The 16,507-nt window shown below is 38.8% G+C and overlaps 1 protein-coding gene across 4 annotated transcripts in view; it reads left to right on the top strand.

Annotated features, from left to right (window-relative positions):
- Window positions 1-16,507, top strand: part of TUB (TUB bipartite transcription factor) — a 153,179-nt gene that overhangs the window by 128,863 nt on the left and 7,809 nt on the right. For all 4 annotated transcript variants that reach the window (XM_069857633.1, XM_069857634.1, XM_069857636.1 and 1 more), the window contains 6 exons: window positions 8,367-8,534; window positions 11,920-11,991; window positions 12,895-13,016; window positions 13,847-14,038; window positions 14,606-14,718; window positions 15,805-15,919. In XM_069857633.1, the coding sequence (XP_069713734.1) occupies window positions 8,367-8,534; window positions 11,920-11,991; window positions 12,895-13,016; window positions 13,847-14,038; window positions 14,606-14,718; window positions 15,805-15,919 (782 nt within the window). The remainder of the gene's footprint in view (window positions 1-8,366; window positions 8,535-11,919; window positions 11,992-12,894; window positions 13,017-13,846; window positions 14,039-14,605; window positions 14,719-15,804; window positions 15,920-16,507) is intronic.

Below are 16,507 nucleotides of genomic sequence, written 5' to 3'. Positions count from 1 at the left end.
GAGGATGTTCATTGGTAGTTAGACCAAATCTTGGGATTTTTATGTTCTCTTAGCTTTGCAGTTCCTTCAGGTTTTGTCTCCAGTCTTACTACTCTGACTGTAAGCCTTGTATGTCCTGTAAATGAGCCTGATGGATGCTGAGGGGTGAATGCACTTTACATGCTAAAAGACCATTTTAATGGTTTCTGTTAGTATTTAGCTGTAGTGAGCATTGCTTTTCTAAGCATAGCCAAGCACTTTGTGCTGTAAGAGAACCTTTAGACCAATCCTATGAATAATAAGCTAATTCAGAGCAAAAATAGTTGAATTATACATGAATAGCTCTTGAAGCTGTAGTGTAATGATTATACTCTGGTCTTAGATGTGTAATGCTTTTTTAAATGCCTTGAAGAATGGTGAAACTATGATCAGAACAATGTGCTGAAGACAAACCCGAGGGAAATATTTGCTTTAATGAGGTTACACTGACATAAGGCAAGAAAAAGATGTGGCTAATTGCTGATGTGGAGCTGATCGTGCCTCTTAAGTTAGAATCATAGAATCATAGAATCACCAGGTTGGAAGAGACCCACCGGATCATCAAGTCCAACCATTCCTATCAAACACTAAACCATGCCCCTCAGCACCTCATCCACCCGTGCCTTAAACACCTCCAGGGAAGGTGACTCAACCACCTCCCTGGGCAGCCTGTTCCAGTGCCCAATGACACTTTCTGTGAAGAATTTTTTCCTAATGTCCAGCCTAAACCTCCCCTGGCGGAGCTTGAGGCCATTCCCTCTTGTCCTGTCCCCTGTCACTTGGGAGAAGAGGCCAGCACCCTCCTCTCTACGACCTCCTTTCAGGTAGTTGTAGAGAGCAGTGAGGTTTCCCCTCAGCCTCCTCTTCTCCAGGCTAAACAACCCCAGCTCTCTCAGCCGCTCCTCATAAGGCCTGTTCTCCAGCCCTCTCACCAGCTTTGTTGCTCTTCTCTGGACTCGTTCCAGAGCCTCAACATCCTTCTTGTGGTGAGGGGCCCAGAACTGAACACAGGATTCGAGGAGTGGTCTCACCAGTGCCAAGTACAGAGGGAGAATCACCTCCCTGGACCTGCTGGTCACGCCGTTTCTGATCCAAGCCAAGATGCCATTGTCCTTCTTGGCCACCTGGGCACACTGCTGGCTTAGGGGTCAGTGGATTTTATAATTCTGTGATGGGTGGCGTGGTACTTGGCATTTTTTTTCTAAATCCGTGGTTATTACTGATGTTTGGTTCTTAATGATGGTATCTAGTATACACTGAACCTATTTTTAAAAAGAAACAGCATTTTAGTAGGGTAGAGCCTGCAAGTGCAGTAAATTGATGACATTTTGTAGTAGCTTAGCTCATTAAACTGGTGTTTCTGAAAGCCTAGTTTTCCCAGTTAACTGACATAATATTTAGTATTGGAACGAAACCCCAGATGTAACAAATGAATATGTAAAATGGTTGTCTTTCCAGAGGAGGTAGCAGATCAAACTCTAGTATGATTTGTGACATTAGTAAGGGGTGATTAAGGATATTAGTGAACTTGATGCTCAGTATTACTAGATGGTTAAACAGAAACCTAACACAAACGTGAAGACAGTTGAAGCAGAAACCTGCGAAAGGCTGTACCCTGCTGAGTATTACAAGCGTAAGCCCAGAACATCTTTAAATATCAAATACCTTGATGATTCCTTAAAACTTGAGATTCTTGAAAGTATTACAGGAACATGGTGGTGTGGGTTTTGTTTGTTTAAGTTTTTTACCCCAGTATAGGTTTGTGAAGAAATTAGTAAATATACCAAATTAAACTGCTTTTTTGGCTATGCGCAACACATGGGGCAAAAATATATGAGGAAGATAAAATGGAACCTTAAAAAAAAAACAACCCAGGAAACCATGCAGAGTCAGGAGTTAATTCAAAGTGAGATCTGATATGAAAATTCAGGAACCATTCTGTAAAAAGTTGTTGGGGTTTTATTTCATTTTGTCTTGTTGTGGGGTTTTTGTTGTTTTGTTTTTTTAATCCCCATAGCACTTTTGCACTTACAGCATGCCAGTACATTCTAGGACAGCTCTGCTCTGACCTGCACTAGTTCACTCTCTGCCATGGGCAATATAAATGAAGATTTTTGTCACTGGACTCAGGAATATGGATGTATTTAAAATGTTTAAATAGACAATGCTTTCCCAGCAGTTTTTCTTTTATGTTGCACATTAAATGTCTATAGTTTATGAGTCAGAAAGCAAATGAGCTGCTCTAACACACAGCACTTTTTCCCAGGATGGCTATTTCATGTCTTGATTTGGTTTGCTTCTTCTACATTTCTCTCCACGCCTGTGTATTTTGATTTCTGCATCCTGTCCCATTTGTAACAAGCACCTACATTAATGGTGGCTGACTAAGCAAGCAGCAACATTTGTTGGATAAGAAGCATCATTTCTCACTTCCTTTCTGACAGGGGGAGGGAAGTTCATGGAGGTTAGGTTTATCTTAGCTTCCCTCTACATTAAAGAGAAAGGATAGGAAGAACAATAAGTGAGTTTCCATCAAGAAAAGTCATGTTATTTTGTGATCTGACAACCATTTCAGGCTATGTTTTGGCAACATATGAACTTGATTGTGAAGAAGTCATTTTGGCCTCCTCAGGATATTGATTTATGAAAGTACAGTTCGTGATAGACTTTTCTAGCCACTTGCTTTAAGTAACCTGATATGGTGTTAGCTTCTGATGGAAGTTTGGACTAAATGAAAGGTCCTTTCCTAAAAAAAATTGCAATTGCCTCTTTCTCTATAAACAAATCCTGTTTTGATTTTGCAGTTGCTTGAACCCATATCAGTAAATGCAGAGCCTTTATGAAAATGGGCATGTACTGTGAAATGCCTTAAGAAATATTGACAGCTACAAGAGAGAAGGACTGTGTTACAGAAATCCAGACAGATGACATCCGTAGCTCTCCTCTTGTTCAGTGACGTAATCTCTCCATCACAAAGGCCACTAGGTTGGTCAGGCAAGACTTGCCTTTGGTGAAGCCACGCTGTCTCTCTTGAATCACCTCACTGTCTTCCATGTGCCATAGCTTCTAGGAGGATCTGTGCCATGATCTTCCCAGGCACATAGGTGAGGCCCAGGATCTTCCTTTCTACCCTTTTTAAAAAATGGGTGAAATGTTATCCTTTTTTGAGTCATGAGGGACTTCACCTGACTGCCATGACTCTTCATATATCATGGAGAGTGGCTTGGCGACTACATCAGCCAAGTCCCTCATGGCTCTGGGGTGCATCTTGTCACGTTCCATAGACTTATGTATTTTCACGTTCCTCAGGTGGTCGTGAACCTGATCTTCTCTTACTGTGGAAGTGACTTTGCTCCCTCAGTGCTCTTCTTTCAATCCGTCCACTTGAGAGGTGTGGAAAGAGAGACTGCCAGTGAAGACTGAGGCAGAATGTTATTGAGTGCCTCAGCCACCTTCTTGTCTGTTGTTACCGGTTTGCCAGTCTTGCTCATTGGGGAGGTATGCTTTCTTTGACTTTAGATTAAAAAATGAGACCAATACTTTTTTGTAACCTGCAGATTTTGAAGTAGGGAGAGAAATACTTGTTTTCTATGCTATATTCCGTCCTGATATGTAATCTTGTGTACCATTTGGTCACAGAACTCCATTAGTTCTCTCTGATGTATGATACTCTCCTTTTTAGTTTCTTTCTTAGCTTTCCAATGTCCTATGAAGAAATTATTTATTATAAATTATTTTAAAATAATTTAGTAATCTGTCTTTTCATGTTGGTCTAGGTGCAGTAAAGACTATGTAAATAATCAGTTAGTCATTCTTTCCTGTACTTACAAGTTCAAGTAAAATAACCAAGAGGAAATAACATTTGCTGAAAACCTTTTCAAAGAAAAATGCTTGCGTGAATAAATACATGCTGAGAGGAACATGAGGTATATAAATACAATTAGATTCTTTTCCTGCAAGATCCAATTACTAGAGATTCATGTAGTATATAGTCAAAAACTTAATATTTTGGAGAGCTGACTCACTTTGCTGATGCCTGTGATTTGCCACTGGGTAGTTTGTCATGTGTTTAATCCATAACTAATTTTTTCAAGACTACCATTGTGCATTGTGTACTATTGTCAGATAGCAAAATCTTTTCTCATATTTGGTCTTCCATTCATCGATAAGTGGTGGCCACATATATCAGCTGCCTGTCTGCACTTTCTCTAATCATACCTAGGTTAGTAGTCTTTTCCTCCCATTTGACCTTCTTCGAACTCTCCGCCACCTAAAAATTTTACATAGTCTTTCTTGATTCCTGAGCAATGAAATAATCAAAATTGCAGTTCCGCCCTATTGTCTTTAATTTTCTTATTCTGCTATAATATTTTAGTGTCATTAGATTGTGATGACTGAAAACGTCTCTAATGGTTTGCCTAGGAATGCCTGATTTCTGTTTAGTTTTGAGAGAAAGTTCTACTTGAAGCTGGTACAGATTCTGGGTTTGACAGGACTATTCAACAGACTGATCTAAGCCGTGTGTTCAGCATGGCAATACCCTTAGTTTCCAACTAGCAAATAGGGTTAGGAAAGGTATACCTTTACTGCAAAATCATTTTGAAGACTGTAAGGCTGAAATAAAGTGCATGAGGCTCAAGTGGATACCCAGAACTACACTTGTAATGTTCTACTAGTCCTACTGACAGGGAATAAACCAACCTCTAGCCCATCCTCTAGATCTGTAGGGCCAAGGAGGAGAGAGAATTTATCTATCTATAGGACATATCAAAATGGTTGAAAACTGTTCAGAAGAAAGCTGCTGGGAATGTAGCCTAGAGGAAGAGAGCCTGGTAAATCTCGCATAAAAAGATTTCCTTTAATTGTTGAATTATAACAATAAAAGAAGGTCTCAACTTCATATGCTTGAAATGCATTGTCATTACTAAATCCAATGAGTCTGAATGGATTTGGGGTTGTTGGACCATCCTTTAGAAGCTGAAGTTTCAAACAGGCATACATGGCATCATAAAATGCATGAAAACTTAGATTTGTTTCTCATATGTCACGAACAATATGCAACATTTTTCTACTTTATTCCTTGCCCAAGGCTTTCAGTACCAGTTCTCTTCTTTATTTATTCTATACCTTTTTCTCTCTCCCTGCATTCCAGACCTGGATCTTGTGATTTTTGTATGTAGATAGTTAACATTTTGTGTATTTAAAGCAAAAGAAAAAAAAAGCTTAGGTTGTGAAAACAGTAGTTTGAATTACAAACTTTTAAGAGCATGATACTGTCTAGTTAGAAGTAGTGTCTAGAAGATTTTAGGGGCTAACAGAATACAGGTATTGATAAACAGTCATTTATAAGATTAACATGCCAGTGAATGCCAGTTTTCCGTGGCATTTTTTTTGTTATCTCTTTGTTTTAATTTCTTGTACTTCTGGGTTTCATTTTAAGGCATGACCACATCAAAGTTTAACAGAAGGCCTTTACTGAAGAGATTGGTATTTTGGGGGGGGTTGTTTCAGTCATCCTCTTTCCACCCTGCCTTCCTTCACAGTTGCATCTTAAAAAATTCCTTTCCTTGTTAGCAGATATTAAAGGACATCTCCATCCGTTTTTTTCAACCCGTCTTTTGAGACAAGCTGTGGAAAATGCTGACTGTAGTAATAAAGACTTGGTTTTGGCACAGCCTGCTCAGCTTTTTTGCCTCTTTTGACCCTGTCCTTAAACTGGGAAACTTATAACCATAGATGTGAATAGTTTGTTTTGTTGCACAGTGAACATTCCTTCCAGGAAGTGGGTGGAAAGGATTCAGTGAGGCAAAGAAAGTGAGAAAACAGGGAGAGATCCACCCTGACTATCACAGATTACCCAAGTTTGGAAGTATTATTTCAGATGTAAGGTGGTTGATGGTGAAGCTGCCTTCTGACCTATTAATAACAAAGATACTTTTATGTCACGTGATATGGAAAAAAGAAATGTGCATGTATGCTTGCATTTAATACCATTTCACACATGCACGTACAGCTACAAAGATGCAGGCACACAGACAGATATTAAATAGTTAATGCTGTATTTGCCATGAACCATCAATCAAATTCTAATACAGCAGAGGGGTTTTTTTTCCTCTCTGTCTGGATTTCTCTTCCATTCCCTTAAATGGGGTCAACATTGGAACCATTCATAATGCTTAATAACACATTCTACCAGGGATGCACTCTTCAGAATACTGAAATTGATTTTTCTTCTCTAAAAGTGTGACCTGCCAATGTAGCCTTTGTCCTAATGCCTAATAATAAGTGATACTCCTGACAGTGTGGGATGTGAGTGCAGATGTTCTGCAGGCATCAGAAAAAAGCAGCCTCAGTGCAATGTCTAATGCTGTCGGAGGCATTCCATTTGCTGGAGATCAATGTCTGCTTTGAAGTAGAATAATTAAGGTGTTTATTTTGAAAGGGGTTCTCCAAATTAGGTTTGTATTGTCCAAAGCTTAATAAGGGGCTAGGTAGATATGCACAAGGTATGAGCATCTTGTTAAATTCATGTATGCTTAACATTTTTGAAACTTAGAGTATTAAGATAAGAACATTACTTCAGGCAGCTACTTTAATGACAATGGTTAAATGGTTAAAGCTGTTAAAAATATCACAGTGGATCTGAGCAGCTGCCTATCTGTTGTAGAGCACCTCTGTTGTAGTGCTCATCCTGATGTAACGTTTAAGAAAAATGCTATTCTGTTCACTGCCATATTATACCTGCAGTACTGGGAATTATACTGCTCATTCTGCATCAACATAGCTGCTGTCTGAAGTTCTCAACCTACTGAGATGAGAGGAACATTTCCGTAGACTTTATTTAGTCTTTCAGGTTTTTTATTTGTTGTTAGTTTTACTGTAAGTAAATTTACAGAGTTTATAGTAAGCAAGTTTACAGAACTGGTGGAGAAATGGCCAGGTAACTGTCTAGGTGATTCAGATGGGACTATATTTCAAAGAATCACCAGGTTGGAAAGGACCCACTGGATCATCGACTCCAACCATTCCCATCAATCACTAAACCATGCCCCTCGGCGTAATTTCCTTGTAATCTTGAACTCTGTGAATTTAATACTTCCTATGCTTGACTGCATCCTTAGGTAGTTTCACAGCCAGTACTGCTCCAGTTACTATGGGTGTGTACAACTCTTTCTTCCACTTATGCTTCCTATCACAGTGGCAGTGACAGCATGGCAAAGCACGGTTAAGCATGCTGCATGTATAATCCAGTTGTCTTTTAATGCAAGTTGACAGCTGCTTGCAAAGCGGGTTGAAATGGTATTCTTGGAGACTTTTGCTACAGATTGCAGTCTGAAAAAATCCCAATCCCTATGGCTCCTTCTTACAGGATTTATTGAACTATTTATTGTGAAGCACCGTATTCTTTTAGTAAACTAGCTCATTGTAACGCTTGCTAATTCTCCGCAATGTTACTTGCTTATTAACAAAAATTTCAGAATAGCAGCAGTATATAGGTTTATTTACTCTATCTGTATGTGATATTACTGTTTTTATTGGTGTAAGAGTGCATTTTTGTATTGTTAATTTAGTAATATATACCAGTGCTAAGTCTTAACTGAGAGCTGAAGTGCATTCGCAGTCTGTTTTTTCAACTTGCTGTCCTGAAGAGAAGCCACAGAAGCATAGTATGGCTGAGGCTGGAAGGCATCTCTGGAAAGTGTCTAGTCCCCTCCCTGATTGGAGCAAGTTTTCCAGGACTGTGTCTGGTTGGGATTTGAGCATCTCGGAGGAAGGAGGTTCCAGTGAATGTGTATTATCTTCTTTACAGTTTCACTGCGATGTTTTAACTGTTATGTGGCATACTTCGGCTTATTAACCTGCTGCTTGTCCTCTTGCATACACTGTGAGATCCACTTGTGAATTTTCCAGGTATCTGAAATTTTGAAGCATTGGTTCGTAATGGCAGTCCTGTGTATTAGGGGATATGGCATAATCTGTGACTCAAGTTTATCTATTTCTGGACTAGTTGTGTATTCTTAAGAAAGCTACATCTCTTTTCTTTGTCTGTCCTCCCCAGTGAATATCTTTTCTGCTCAGTTTTCAGTGTTTCTGGTGCATGGGTGTGTTTTTTGGGGTTGACAAGGGCAGCAGTGAAATCCTGATCACCCCTTGGAGATTCTCTAGGGCGGTATGTGGGAAGTAAGGTGTTTGCCTTTTTGGAGGCTAGTTTAGTCCTGTTTAATTGTAGAAATATTGAATGTGAACTTTGGATCTCTGATTCTTAAAAAAGATGCTTTGTGTAAGCAAGCAGTTCTCAGTAACTTCTTGATGCAAAGACAACTAATGCTTTTGCTCTTGTCTGACAGGGATTGATGGCCCAGCTGCTTTCCAAGATGATGTTCAGAAGATAGGAAGTCAAGTGCAGATTCTCACTGTTAGACAGTCTAGCCATGAAGAAGATGATGGAGAGAAAATGGCTTGTGGCCAACAACAGCAAAGCAAACAAGATCTTAGAACAGCAATGCAGAAAAAAGGTAAGTAGCCAAAGCTGTCTTTGTGTTCTTGTTGCTTACGTTATGTATGTAACTCTTTTCCTGTTCTCGCTCTCAGCCCTCCTCCAGGCAGAGATTGTTACTTTCTGTTTCTTCTCCTCAGAGCCTGTTAGGCTCTATTCTACTATGTCAAAAAAAAATAAATAATGAAGTCCTTTCTTGTCCCATGGAGCAAGAGCTCTCCAAGCTGTCAGGGATGTGGCTTTCCCATCTGCAATGCAGTGCTGCTATTAAGGTACTAGGCAGTTGCTAATGCTTATATCCATCTGTTCCAAGTTTTATATTGTAAAACTCTGGAAATCACTTATTTGAAGGTTAAAAAAGGAGTATCGAATAGCGACATTCAAACTAGATTATGAATTTTAGTTGTGTTGTCAGTTAAATATTGTTCATGTTTTCAAAATGTGTGTTCATTCTTGCAGAGGTAAAAATTACAGCAGTGTGTATTCTGCAGCATTTCCCATGTGTAGACCTTAAATGTTCAGGATTTTTATTTTTTTTTTCTAGAGGCATGCATGATTTGGGAGATAGATTGTGTATGTACACATTCATGCATCCATCTCTTCCTTCCTGAACTGTTATTATCTCTCATTAGACATTTACTGTAGGATCCTAAAATCCTCAGAAAGCTTTTTCTGAAGGCATTTGCTTCAGTATTGTTCTTCAGTGCACAGCTTTTGAGGCAAAGATGGCTCAAGCCAAGAGTGCTCTGATGCTTTAAGAATAAACTCTTTGTGTATAAAGAACAAAATCTAAGTGCAAACTTGACTCATCTAGAATAGACTATTCATACTTAAATGCCCGCCTCTTGTCTGCAGAGCAGTTCTCACTAAAATTCTTTTTTTCTGGGATGTTACTCTGCAGATGTGAGCAACTTCAGCTGAAACGGGCAGATTTTCTCCAAACGTGGTATTTCCTGGGCATTTAAGTCAGAGGGATGTTGGCATGACTAACAACTTCTGATCTGTGTGGTAATTGTGTTGCCTTAGACCATGGTTCAGAATATTTAATCATCAGGCACACTACTAACTAAAGCTGATTGACTTAAAAAGCTACCAACAGACTTCTCCAATTAGGTCAGAGCACTCAGCTGTCCACTATGCAGGACATTTCTATTTTTAATTTTTTTTCCAGGTTAAGATATATTTTTATTTTCCCCAATCTTTTGTTTATTTTTTAATAGAAGCAGTCATGGAGTTTTGTTTTGATTTTGGTTTGCATTTTTCACATTCTTAAATATATGATCTGACCTTTTTTTGCACAAGTCTCAGTATAATCCTGATCAGAACAGGCACTGCTAAGAGTGAAATGTTACTATACTTCAAGTGGGGACGGGACCATTTATTTTAAAAAAGAATGCTGAGGTTTACTCTTTTTTATTAATAACTAAGCTATGTTAATTGAGACAGGAAAAAAAAAGGTATTACTACATGACTGCAACTAGCGGCATCTTCATAAAATAATTCTGCTATGCATGTGTGGTTTGCCACTTGATATTAGCAAAAGAAGCTTATTAGAAAGTTTTGATTACCCCAGTGTTCATAGGAGGAAGAGGAGAACACCACAGATAAATGCTAACTGGCCCAATGGGAAAGGCTGAGTCCCATCAGATTTGTGTAGCCCTGATTTCTGCCCATTCTGCTTTTTGACAATAACTCACAGCAGGAGTCTGTGTTGCCCCAGTGGTTTGAGTTCTGTTACAAGGCAAGAGGTTAGAGGCTACCTGAGTGTGGAGAGAATATGCCACTTGAAAGAAAATGCAAAATCTTTACTTGATTTCTCCATCTGTTGGCAAATGCCATACTGGAATAATTTTCTTCCTGCAGGGAACATTTGTCCTTTTGATTTCAGAAGTCTTAATATGCAAAGTTCCTCTCTGGCAAATGAGTCACTAGGACAGAGCCAGACTTCCATAAGTTTTAACACTGTATAACTAACTGTATACTAACACTGTATAACTAATGTCTTTGTATTTATCAGTTTCTTATGTGTCTGTAAAGACTTGGGATGAGCAATTTGGTCTTAATTCTTCTTTGCAGCCTGAAATTACAACTGTTTTGAGATTTAGGGAGGCCGTGGATTTGATTTCTGTGTTCAAAAACAAAACAGGATCACTCTAAAGTATTCTTCACCACAGGTCAAGTGCTAACTTCTCAAAATCTGGCATGGAATTTTCTTCACCAAAATATTGGTAGTGAAATAGTGAACACATGTAGAAATAAACTGAGGATGTCTGTACATATGCGAGTATGGCTTTATCGTGCAACTTTCAGCTAAGGAGATAGATTGTCTCTATTACTAATACTTATTTACTACAATGTGGTTGTCATTATTAAGAAATAATGCTTGAGATTAATGACTGTGTATTTAATAATGAGTGAGTTCTGCAGGCTTTTAAAATATCTGTTAACCTCTGAACTTGGGCTTGCCTTGCATGACCAGATCCTATTGAAACTTTGTTGTCATGCTGTATGGTGTATGTCCAGATTAAGGGAACTGAATAACAAGACCATTCATGGTACAGCCGAATGGAATACAAGCATTGCATATGCTTCTGTTTTATACTCTTGTCCTTACCACTCGGGCGGTGTTTCATTATCCAGTGTGCATCTGGTGTCGAAAGCTATTTAATGGGACATGCATTGAAGTTATTGGAAGCAGTGATAACATAAGAAGTCTTTAAATGCCTCTTTTAGTGGGTTTTTTTTTTCTTATTCCATTCCAAGAGTTGAACTGAAGAAAAACATTACTGGTCCTATCTCTAATGTTTATCTTTCTGAACATTAGTTTGGTTCAGTCTCTGCTTGTTGCAGACCAAGCTAATATTACAAAAGACTAAGCTACATTAAAGTGTCTGTGTATATCCCTGGAAGTCCCAGAACAGTTTAGAAACCTCGAGAAAGATGATGACACAGGGTTTTTGGTAGAATTTAGGCCATTTGAATGCATCCAAATAAATTTTTCAATGCTGTTGAACAAGTATTTGTGTAGAAACTGTCCGTATAATTTGTCTTGATCAGTTTTATTTTTTTGTGTGTTAGAATTCAAAAGTAGGCCAAAACCTGTGCACAGAGGGGTTTCTGGCACAACCAGTTTAAGGTGGATAATGTTTTCTGAAGCTTCAGCTCTGTGATCCAGGGCTTTTTGACTTTGAATAAAGTACTATAAAAGAAGGTGGCATCAGGTGTAAGCAAGTAAATTGGATTTTGCAGAATGATGAAATGTCCATAATTGAGAACTCTGGCAGCAGCATTATGGCCCCATCCAGTAAGCCTTTAGCCTTGTGCGGAGTCCTGTTGGCAAATTAGGCTTGTTCACTCAAGTAAGGGTTTGCAGAATCAAGCCCATGGATTTTTTCCTTTCCCAGATCCCCATGCAAATACATCCTGGTCCTCTTCCACCTCCCAATCCAGTCTTGTCGCCCTGGATCATGTTCCTGGTAAGTACAGAAGGAAAATGTTAATTATACCTGTGCTGCTTGGCTCTAGAAATCCTTGCATTTCATTCATCCTTCTGCATTGGACTTACCAGTAGTGGAAATTCTGGACCAAGTAGGATTTTTTAGGAAAAAATATTGTGTAGTTAGTCTGTAATATGTGAACTTAGAGCTTGAACCTGAGTACAGGTGGCTTCATCTGCATGTTACTCCTTGAAAAATTAGGCCTGGCATATGTCCCACCATTGATGCTTTCTGCTGCTAAGTCCTATTTGATATACAAAGTTGCATTTCTTTTTGAAATGTCTGAGGTTTTGAATTCTTGTCAAGTAGAATTTTAAGTGCTATAAGGCAATTCTTTGACCTGGGCTGATACTGGTTTCTACTTGAAATAAATATGCATGAGAACATTCCTTGACATGAATATTTCTTCTCAGTTTAATATCTGCTCTACATCAGATCACACAGGAACGGTCAAAAGTGTGCTGTAGGAGGGCTCGTATTTTAATTGTCAAGGTTTCCAAATGGCTGTGATAGGTTGTCCGCTCAGCTCCAATTTCAGGTCTAAGATTTTGTGTTGTGTTTGAAGTACTTGATTAGATTAAGAAGATCTGAATTTAATTCCCAACTGGATATTGCTTTTGTATCACTGGGTAACTCGATCCTTCCTCTGGAATGGAAACCATTATATTTCCTTTCTCTTTTGCTGAAATCTTTTGGCTTCTCAGGGCAGATACTGTCTCACCCACATATTTGTACAGTGCCTTGCACAGTGAATCCCTCTCACACATGCCCTCTCTCACCTGGGAGCCTGAGGGTGCAAAATATAATAAGTGATAATTTACAGCAAGTATGGACAGCTTTAATGTATTAGTATTTAATATAAGTGCACTGCTTTCTCCTCAGGCATTTCAAGCAGCATGAATTTTGATGAGGAAGAAGATGAGGAAGATGAAGACAGCTCCAGTTCTTCACAGTTAAACAGTAACACCCGGCCTGGTTCTGCCACAAGCAAGAAATCCAATAAGGTAAGGGATGAGTACTGGAGAAGGAGCATGCAGGTTGCTATGTACTGTGTGATTTCAGAGTGCAGCCAGGACAGGCCTGGCTTTCTTGTTTGTTTTGGGTTTGTTTTTTTTTCAATAGCGCACAAGAATATCTCCAAGGTGATTTACTGTGATAACTCTCAGGGTTCACAGGAGCAAGCAATGAAAATAATGACTTGGAGAAAAGAATAGCAAATATTGTCCAAACTTGCATGAAGAGAAGGGTTAACAGTAAATATTTCTCCACTCTGTTCCCACTGCTACTATCTGAACGTAATATAAGACTTTGACTTGTTCAGATATTCTGAATCAGAAGCTCTTGCTAAACCAGTTGATGATGACTCGCTCTTTTATATACTGCACTGACTTCTCATTTCTGGTATATCTCCGCCTGGCTTAATCTGTCTCTTCCCATCCCATTTCTTCCTTTCCCATCAAAGGCCATCACTGTCCTTGGGTATGACTTCTGAAAAAGAAAAGTGTGGTGCGATGGGAAGGTGTGAGTCAGGGTTTGCTTTGTGACTTTCCAGCACTCTGCTTCTGCAGCCACCCTGTTCTGCTTTGTCAGGTGTGTCTGTACAGAGCAGTGCTCCCTGGGCCTCTGGTAGCCAAGAGCTTGACTGATGGGGTGGGGAGAGATCCTTAGCTTGATAAGCTGTCTTCAAGGCTGCTGAGGAATCAGAATGGAGAAGAAAATATGTCCTTTGTATTTATTTTTTTTTAAAGTGCATTTTCCATTAAATGTCATTCCTTTGTACTTATAACTTTGTAAATCAAAGTCAAGGAAACCTGAGTTTTGCTTACTGTTTTAGGAAGCGGCCACAGGCCCCAGTCCTTCCACAAATGAGCCTCTCATAGATGTTGATGACCTGGAGGAGTTTGCTGTAAGACCTGCTCCACAGGGTGTAACCGTCAAATGCAGAATCACAAGAGACAAGAAGGGAATGGACCGAGGGATGTACCCTACTTATTACCTCCACTTGGAAAGGGAGCATGGTAAAAAGGTCATAAAATAACTTGAATGGCATACCAGTTGCATCTGAATATAAAAAAATCATTAAAAGTCTGAAGAAGTCTTACAAAGAAAATATAATCTTATGTTTGAAATATAGTAACACTTTCACTGAGATCTGCTTTACAGTCTTCCAAAAGTAAAACAATTGTATCACCTTGTTCTACTGCCTTTCTTCATAGAGCTAATCTTTGGCCTTAAACAGTCCATGCGTGGCACCTTTACATGGCAGTCAGTAGTTGGGGCTCTGCACTCTGTGACCTGAAAAGCATCTATTTTTCAACTCAGCTGAAAGGGCCAGAGCAACTTAGAATGAAAATTTTAACAAAGTAGGTTTAATTTAATTATTTAAACCACAAATAATGGACTGAGTGTTTCACAAGTCACTTTCTCTTTCCAGATTTTTATCTGGTTTTGCTAAGTCCCAGGAGACCTTCAGTTACTTCTCTAATGATGCTGGAAGACAGAAAAATTGCTTATGGTTTCCTTATATCAAAGCAGGAAGTGGTGTGTGCTAACCTCTTTGGCATTCTAGAATATGTTTTTTTGCATTGCTTAGGTGTTTCTGTTAGCTGGAAGGAAACGAAAGAAGAGTAAAACCTCTAATTACCTCATCTCCATAGACCCAACTGACCTGTCTCGGGGTGGAGAGAGTTTTATTGGAAAACTGAGGTAAACACTGATACAACTAAGAAATTTCTTTATATAATATAAAGTTTATTTGAAATTAAGGAGCCTGTAAGCCACTATGGTTTTCTAATTGTAGGTTTGACTACATCATGTGATAATGGTCTTAAAGTTTACCTATATCCAAGGCATGTTTTCAAAACATTTCAAGTACTTAGGGAATCACATTTTATTAAAAGTCAACAGGACTGATGGTCTTAAATGCTCAAAGGCCAAATTTCAAGGGTATATGAGTACAACTTAATGGGATTTTCAGAAGTACACGATTAGCTTGTGTCTAGCTCCTATTGATATAAATACCTTGGAGTGGAAGTTCTGTCTGTTAGACAATCTGAAAATCTCTTTGGTTTTGCCCATTTCTTAAGTTCCTGTTGAGAGTTGTTTACAAGTAGTGGTATTCTTTCAGAAACACTTGTTTCTTTTCTGTATGTCACCCCATCCTACATCAGTCTGTTGCTGGTACTTACGCGGAGCCTCTCAATGTGTGTTTAGATTTTCTGTGCCTGAGGACAGGGACTGTACTGCTAGTTGCCATTTACCTCTGTGGATCTTGGAACTTCATACAATATTTATTGCAGTGCAAACACAGAATGAGGGTAATGTGGGTTTAGTATGATCCAAGTTGTATTTTACATTGCTTAGTGTGATTCCCATTTAAATAGGAATGACTTGACTTAACTTATAACTTTATAAAAATCACTATCTCAATTCTAATACAGTTAATAGATAAGAAAACAGATATAGAGAGTTAAGAGTATTTAAAAACCAAACAATTCATCAAAATACCCCCACCTGAATGTTTCCTTATTGCTTTCTTGAATTTACTAGCTTGCAAAATGTCATGAGAAATCTCCAGTGTAATGATAAAGGACCTTTAGTATACTCTGCTCTACTGTACCTTTACATTTTTGTTAGGGTTTTTAATCCATGAGTTGCCATTTAGTTGAGACTAGAATTAACAACTATTTGTACTTGATCTTATTTGTCTTTCCTTACAATGCAGTAAAGGATAGATGTCTTGGGCAACAATACCGACAAATGGTGACTGGATTTTCAATTTTTTTTTGATAGGTCAAATCTTATGGGAACTAAGTTTACAGTTTATGACAATGGAGTAAATCCAATGAAAACAACATCAAGCCTGGAGGCGAGTGTCCTGCGTCAGGAGCTAGCTGCTATTTGTTACGTAAGTACTGCTCACAGGCAAAATGTGTGAGAAAGGTCAGTTCAGTTTCTGAGATAGCACACTGAATATCCTTATCCCTTATGATTATGTAAATCATTCATACTTTGATGTAATAAAATCAGCTGATCTTCACTTGAGAAAAAGGGAAATTCAGTGGAAAGTAGAGGTGAAAAGCATTGTGTGTAGAACCAGGTTGCCCGGTTCTCACTTGTAGTCAGAAGGTGTTGGAGCTTTTATGTAACCCTCTGGAAGGGATAGGATGCTTCACAGCCTCCTGAACTGGAAAGAGTTGTATACATGGAATTACTGTATGATCAATTATAGTAGTATTTTAGAGGAGACCACTTTATTCCAAAACACTGTGTCTGCTGCAGTAGCTGAGAGACTGGGATGAAAACTCTAAAATTCCTTTATTTCTGGGAAAACCCTCAAACCAATCCCAAACAAAATCCAAAATTCAATGAATGAGAGGAACCAGGCTCTTACAGGACATAGCATTTGTCAGGGGCAATGCAGACAGTCAAGACTTGAAGCACAGTTACTGTTATTTCATGATTACTAAATGATGAACTGTTTTGGTGACAGTGT

Source organism: Phaenicophaeus curvirostris, chromosome 5 (assembly GCF_032191515.1).
Source record: "Phaenicophaeus curvirostris isolate KB17595 chromosome 5, BPBGC_Pcur_1.0, whole genome shotgun sequence".
Taxonomy (NCBI): domain Eukaryota; kingdom Metazoa; phylum Chordata; class Aves; order Cuculiformes; family Cuculidae; genus Phaenicophaeus; species Phaenicophaeus curvirostris.
This window is presented reverse-complemented; position numbering and strand designations above follow the sequence as displayed.